The 7,288-nt window shown below is 48.0% G+C and overlaps 1 protein-coding gene across 2 annotated transcripts in view; it reads left to right on the plus strand.

The window, feature by feature from the left end:
* Nucleotides 1-7,288, plus strand: part of LOC104516088 (RCC1 and BTB domain-containing protein 1) — a 20,447-nt gene extending 13,159 nt beyond the window's left edge. For both annotated transcript variants that reach the window (XM_010160298.1, XM_010160299.1), the window contains exons 8-11: nt 1,898-2,024; nt 2,699-2,850; nt 3,512-3,642; nt 7,148-7,288. In XM_010160298.1, the coding sequence (XP_010158600.1) occupies nt 1,898-2,024; nt 2,699-2,850; nt 3,512-3,642; nt 7,148-7,288 (551 nt within the window). The remainder of the gene's footprint in view (nt 1-1,897; nt 2,025-2,698; nt 2,851-3,511; nt 3,643-7,147) is intronic.

Consider the following 7,288-nt stretch of genomic DNA (forward strand, 5'->3'; position numbering starts at 1 on the left):
TAGCTTGGAGTGATCTGCTGCTGGGTAAATCCAAGTCCTGTGTTATCCCACTTGTCACTTTCTCCACTCTCTAATCCTCTGTGGTAGGTGTTAGTCCTGCCCTCTGTCGTGGTCTGATGATTGTCCAGGTCTCTTGCCTTTTCCTAACAGTGACGGCTGTTTAAATGGCATCTCCCCAGTTTCAGGACCTTTCAAATTCTTGATTTTTATGAAGTATTCCCAGACTGAGTATAACAAGGTATTTCTTTTAGCCCGTGGGGGTTCTTCCCCTCTTATTCTGATAATCCGACATACTGAATATTAAAATGATAAGCATGAATCCTGGTGGCATTTTTAATCTCTATTTTCTATAGGCATTTTTTCCTTTTCCACCTTTTCATATTAATGTAGGTTAAAAAAAAAAATCCCTTTTTCTGTTTGTTTTTGTGTGTGTTTCTTGGCGAGAGCTAACTGCATAAAGGTTACTGCTTGGAAGTTCTGCTTCCAGTTACGATGGCTCTGCTGAAAAAAAAAAAGCTTGGGACTGGCTGTGGTGAAGCACAAACCTGCAGCCTTTTCTGAGGGATGAACTTAAGGTATTGGGAGCGAAAGTTGATCTACTGCATAGCTTAAGCTAGGCTGATGACCTCGGAAACGTCGCAGGAGCAGAGGGCGGGGGATGGGGGCGTGGTTGGGTTAGCCCGGACGAGATGCTGCAGGTTCTGTGGATGATCCGTGTATGTCGGAGGAGTGCGGCCTTTCATGGCACGAGCGTCACTTGTTTGGTGGCAACAGTATTTCTTTTTGAGTACCAACTAGTTTAGCTGTTCCTAATGGTGAGGAGTAATTTGTGGATCGTGTGTGGAGGAACAAAACGTGGTCCTGTGGGACACAGGAGACAGACCACATCCCATTATAGTGGGAATGCACAATTTTTTTTTCTTTTCCATACTTTTGCTTCTTAGAAGCCACGTGTTTGGAACACACTTTTAAGATGCATCCACATAATCTTCAAATAGAGGGTTAAATTAGGTTCTCTAAAACTTTGGAATTGTTACTTTACCACAAGCCACAGCCAACTTGTGCTGCAACTCTTGTACGACATCCAGAGACGCAGAATGGGACCTCGGAGGGACCAGTGCCATAGGCCTTAACATGAAGAACTGTCAAAGAGCCCTGATATCCCAGCTTTAATTCGCTTCCAAAAAGTCCTGTGTCCTTGGCAGGAGATGCCATGTTCTCGGTACAGTCTCTCTTCTTCTGCAGCACTGCTGTTGGATTTTGTGTTGTCATACCTGACTAATGAACGCAGCACAGTGCCAGTGAGCCCCGGCAGAGACCTCAGTGTACAACGTGCAGGCTCTATCCAATCTGCCAGCCCAAAGAAGTGACCAACCCGTGACGTGTTTTCTTACTGTTCAGGCTGGGATCACGCCGCGTCAGCGCGGCTGGAGTAGCGTACGCCGGGTGTCCCGTCAGCCGCGGGTGATGCTGTAGGTGCCCGTTACCAGCAGTTTGCGGGTTAGCCAAGAGACCAGCTGGCAGAGCTGAGCTGACCCGGCACTAGCACTGAGCAGCCAGGAGGCTGGCATTTTCATGGGTGGTGCCTGGGGGCAGAAAGAGAAAGGGAGTTCTCCGGGTACTTTCCTTGGTGCTGTGCTACTGCTGTGCAGTCAGCTGGAGGGGGAACTGCTGACCACTGTTGCCTCTAGCTGTTGTGGAGCAGTCCTTGCCAACAGGAAATGATACTGGATTCATTCATTCTTCCTATTTCACTCCTTAAGCCAACGGAGCCCTGATGCTGACCTGTCTTCCTCGACCTGCTCTTAGTTGAGCTGCTAGATTCAGTGAGTGGTGTGTGTGTTCCGTCCAAGACGCTTAACGTGGTGTTTTGTTTGCTTTAAAACTCTTTCTGTAGAGCACGAAGACTTTTTAACAGTAGCAGAATCTCTGAAAAAAGAGTTTGACAGCCCAGAAACGTCAGACCTGAAGTTCCGTGTGGATGGAAAGTACATCCACGTCCACAAAGCTGTTCTGAAAATCAGGTAGTGGTCACGTTTCACAGCTCTTGCTTATACAGAGTAACCTCTTGGTATCGTGTCTAAGGGGCGGGGAGGGAGTAAGGGATGGGGGGGCGTCTCCTAAACTTGCAATGTATAGCAGCTGTGTATGTATCCGTAATCACTTTAAATGAAGTGATTGTAAAAGGAGTTGAATCAAAAATCACAGAATCACAGAATGGTTTGGGTTGGAAGGGACCTTAAAGCCCATCTAGTTCCAACCCCCCTGCCATGGGCAGGGACACCTTCCACTAGACCAGGTTGCTCAAAGCCTCATCCAGCCTGGCCTTGAACACTCCCAGGGATGGGGCATCCACAGCTTCTCTGGGCAACCTGTTCCAGTGCCTCACCTCAGTCTTAAAATGGTCATATTCAGTTTTCACTAAGCCTGTTTGGTGCTCCCAGGAGAAGAGATTCCGTTGTGTCGGGTCTGAGGGCAGCGTATGTGCAGCCGTTTCTGCGGCGCAGAGCGAACAGGAGCCTTAGCTTGGTGCACGAGTAGAACGGTGCCCACAGTACTAGGCACCAAAACGTGGACCGCGGCTGCGATGGGCTGTGGTTTGTGAGCAGCGCGGGGTGCACCAAATACCTCGGGGGACCGTGACGTAATGTTGGGGTGCGCCTGTAATAGCGTTCCAGATGATGTCTTTGTCTCGTAGGTGTGAACACTTCAGGACCATGTTCCAGTCATACTGGAATGAGGATATGAAGGAAGTGATAGAAATAGACCAGTTTTCTTACCCCGTGTATCGTGCCTTTCTCGAGTACTTGTATACAGACAGTGTTGACCTGCCGCCGGAAGATGCAATAGGTATTGCTTATGGTCCAGTTACGTCGGAAAGCAGCAGCCAGAAAAACCGAGGCAGGGGATGCAGAACAAACGTGTTAATACTGGCTTCTAGTCCAGCCAACGATGGGTTTTGCTGGCGATGAATTAAGCTGTCTTTAAAATGCTGTGGCAAGTTTGCTACAGATGTAAAAGTGGTGCATGTTCAGAAATAAAGCTGCAGGCAGTTTTTTTCGAGGTTGGGAGAGAAGCTGTTTCTCTGGGTTAAAATGCATGCATGCTTTACTAAATCGAGTCAGTCATTGTTTAGGATAACAGGAAAGAATCTCAGTAGCTCTGATAGGAGCAGCTTGGACAGCAGAGCAAGCTGTCATCCCAGCACAGGTTTTCGCAGAGGTAGCTTTCTGCCGGTGTTGTGGCGCCTGTTTTGGGACAGTTCCACTCTTGCAAGCCCTTCGCTCTGCAGATCAGTGGAACGGCTTGCGTATTTCCTTAGAGATTAACGGGATTGCAGCCTGAGGTGATCAAAGGCCTTTCTTCCCGCATAATGGAAATACGCATTTTTCTGAATCGTGACCTACTTGCAAAGAGCACGTGTTAGAGGAACAGCACATAGAATACAGGTTCATACGCTGTTGTGGGAAGAGCATTGCAACTCACTAATACAGAGGCATTCTGATTGCAGGACTTTTGGATTTGGCTACTTCGTACTGTGAAAACAGACTGAAGAAACTGTGTCAGCACATTATCAAGAGAGGAATTACCGTGGAAAACGCGTTTTCGTTGCTCTCTGCTGCTGTCAGATACGATGCAGAGGTAAACTTCTAAACTTCAGTCTCTTAAACAGGCGGCTGCTTTCTGACTTAGACTGTGGATATAAGCAGCCGGGTTTATTTTCATATAAACGCTCTCTCACTGTCAGATGATACTGTTTGCCATTTTCCGGGTTTGAGAACGTTGGACTCTGTATTTGCTCTGAGATGTGTCTTCCTCCCCGCCCCCCATAAACCAGTGCCGGGAAGGTGAACGAGTAGAGAGGGAGCTGAAGATGACTGAAGTCCCAGGCTGAGCCTCGGTATCTGTCAGAGTTTGCTTTGCTTCGTTTCACCATGAAAGGTTATGACCCTGTGCCAGGCTTCACAGGTTACTACCCTGGGGGGTGCTTGGGAACCGTAACAAACATTTTCTGAGGATGAAAACACTAACTCTGAAAGAAGGGAAGAGTTTAAACTCAAAGCCAAAATCGTAACGCTCCGAGCAGCCTTGTAAGCCTTAAGTTACTTATTTGTAAGGCTGTGCGTTGTGTGTGATGTTATGCGGTGGTAGGTTTGGGGATTGAGTACGCTTGGGGTTGGTTTTGTTGGCGGGGTACTTAGTTGGCTGTTTTGGGGTTTTTTTTTTAGCTAAGGTCAAATACTAACACTAATGAAATGCCAGGATAGACCTTCTTTCATGGGCTTAATAAATTTTGAAGACAGAGAAGGTGTGTGCAAAGGAGGGAAGGCTAGCGAAACTTTCCTGCTGCGTAACTCTGTGGTTCCACTACTGGAGCGCTGACGTGCTGCTTCCCGAACTAATCAGGAAGTACTGCTGGGCTTGCTTCGGCCGTTTGAGTTGGGCACAGGATCCGTGCATGACGTTTGCTACTTTGCAGTTGGTTAGTTTTTAAACTTGCTCCTTAGGCTTGTAACGCGGTTTTGGTACTCTGTAAATCAACTCCTTGCTTTCGTACGTAACCCCCAGCGAGCGGCATGCAGGCGCCCCGGCTGATTTCAGAGCCTTGTGGTGCGCTGCTCGGTGGATACACCTTACCCCAGGGGCTGCTTCAGCGTCTGAAGTGCGGCTTCAGCTCTGCTTGGAATGATGATTTCTTTGGTGGGAGCTCATGGGAAATGGGAAGTTGTCCATATTTTAGCCTTGAAAGATGGTTCGCAGGATGGGTCTTCAGTGTGCGATTGATTCCGCTTGTACAGGGCTGCAGAAATCCAGTTACTGTGCCTTGGCTGTCCCTCAGTAGCTAAGTGAAGGTAGGACTGCAGAGTGGGTGACGCTGATGGCTTGGGTTTCAGAAAAACTGGGGTTTACATGCAGTAATTCTAGACAGGGGCTTGAAATTGCTTGGGGGAGGGAGTTAACTCAAGGGACTCTGCGTGTGGGAGGGCAGCAGTTAAAAAGCTGCTTCACTAATTTGAAATCATAGAATCACAGAATGGTTTGGGTTGGAAGGGACCTTAAAGACCATCTAGTTCCAACCCCCCTGCCATGGGCAGGGACACCTTCCACTAGACCAGGTTGCTCCAAGCCTCATCCAGCCTGGCCTTGGACACTTCCAGGGATGGGGCATCCACAGCTTCTCTGGGCAACCTGTGCCAGTGCCTCACCACCCTCTCCATGAAGAATTTCTTCCTGATATCCAATCTAAACCTCCCCACTTTCATTTTAAACCCGTTACCCCTTGTCCTGTCACTACAGGCCCTTGTAAAAAGTCCCCCCCAGCTTCCTTGTAGCCCCTTCAGGTACTGGAAGGTGCTATAAGGTCTCCCCGGAGCCTTCTCTTCTCCAGGCTGAACAAGCCCAACTCTCTCAGCCTGTCCCCATAGCAGAGGGGCTCCAGCCCTCTGAGCATCTTCATGGCCTCCTCTGGACTCGCTCCAACCGGAAGGATATAGATCCTTCCGATGTTGAGGGCTCCACAGCTGGGAATACCTCCGTGGCTTGAAACTCTCCTATACTTTCTTCTGGTGACTGACTGGATTGAAGTGGCTAAAATTAGGTCAGGTCGGGCCTCTTACGGTGACTTTTAAAATAATCATTGGATGTACCGTGTGCCTTTATTCACATCCACATAAGGACGGTTTGCGGGGGGCGCATCCGCCTGCAAATGAAACTCGGCCTCTTTTTATACTGCAAATTTTCTGAAGTTAGTTGCAGTACAGTATTTCTGCTTATTGTATGCTTCTGTTGCATTGACTTGGAATGTGAATTTTTTAATAAAGCAGTGCAAAATACTGTCACGTGTACGATGTAATTTTGTTTAAAATTCTAGTTCTGTTATTTTAAAAGAAAACCCTCAGTGTTCGGTTCTAATAAGCTTGTCTTTTTTCATTGCACAGATGCCACACAAGTCAAGATCTGCAGCTTCAGAATGCCTGGTTTTAGGCCAGGTTATATGTTTGCATTATTGTTGTGTGAAGAATGCTCACTGGCACGCAGCTTCTCTAGCTTTCAGTGTTAACCTTAAGCGAAAACAGGAATTTTAATCATTCTTTCATACCCCATGTGGCTTAAAGAGCTCTGCCCATTTGTTACGCCTGACTGCAGCGCCCAGTCTGCTGAGCAGCTGAGGAGGGGTGTGCTCTCGCCCACAGAGTACCAGTTCCGCACACTGGAATTGGAACAGGGCGGGAATCGCTGTTTCCTAAAGGCTGCAGCATCCTTATGGCAGCTTTGGTCTGCGCCACAAAGGGGAGATTTCCTCCTCAAAAGAGGAGTTGGAAACAAGTAGCCGGAGTGGGAAGCGTTCCATGGTCAACATTCTCTTGGCAATGCCTGTCTCCTCTGGGTTTTTTAGACATCCTGTCTCCCTGGCATCCTGCGGGTACGATGATGCTTGGCTTTCTAATCCTTAAACAGAAGGCACTTCCCAGTAGACTGGAAAATGCAGAGGCCACTTTCTGCAAGAATCCTTAGGCTGCCCTGTGCCACAGTGCATTTTTTTGAACTGTTTTTGGGATGTCTGGAATGCTTTGTAACGCGAGTCCGTTCCTGACGCACGGCCAGGCCTTCTGCCTAAACTGGCCTCCAGAGCTCGGCCCGCGGTTTGCACGCCCGTTGAGCCTGGTGACACGCGGCTTCAGTGAAGCCTTTAACTCAGCAGGGAGTCACGCCAGCCTCGCCTGTGGATCCGAGTTTATATCCGGGAAATAAAGGGCGGAATTTTCTTAGCCTTGGTTACCTGTCCTTACCCCAGGCTCTCCAGTTTGTGTTGGGTTTGGAGTCAGATGAAACGCTTCAAGTGGGAAAACTTAAATAGGGAGTGCTCAGAACAGCTGATTTTTTTGTGACTGCAACTCTGTAGTAAGAACCAAATTATAGTTCCTTTTCCCTTTGTGACTGTGTCATGGGGGTAGAATTACTCTTTTCTGTCGCATTTACATGGTGCCCATGTGGGGAAAAACATTTGAGAGCCACTGGGTTAATGCGTTTGTCCAGTTCTCTGAAAAAACAAAGCATGGACAGGCATTTGTGCCTAAACGCAATTTTCTGTTATGGAAGCAGAAATAATTAGATCTTTTTTTCTTTCTTTTTCCCCTTGGTTTAGGACTTGGAGGAATTCTGCTTCAAGTTTTGTGTCAATCATTTGACGGAAGTGACACAAACGACAGCGTTCTGGCAGATGGACGGTCCCCTGCTGAAGGAATTCATTGCTAAAGCCAGTAAATGCGGAGCCTTCAAGAACTGA

This window comes from Eurypyga helias, unplaced genomic scaffold (assembly GCF_000690775.1).
Source record: "Eurypyga helias isolate BGI_N326 unplaced genomic scaffold, ASM69077v1 scaffold14521, whole genome shotgun sequence".
Classification (NCBI taxonomy): Eukaryota; Metazoa; Chordata; class Aves; order Eurypygiformes; family Eurypygidae; genus Eurypyga; species Eurypyga helias.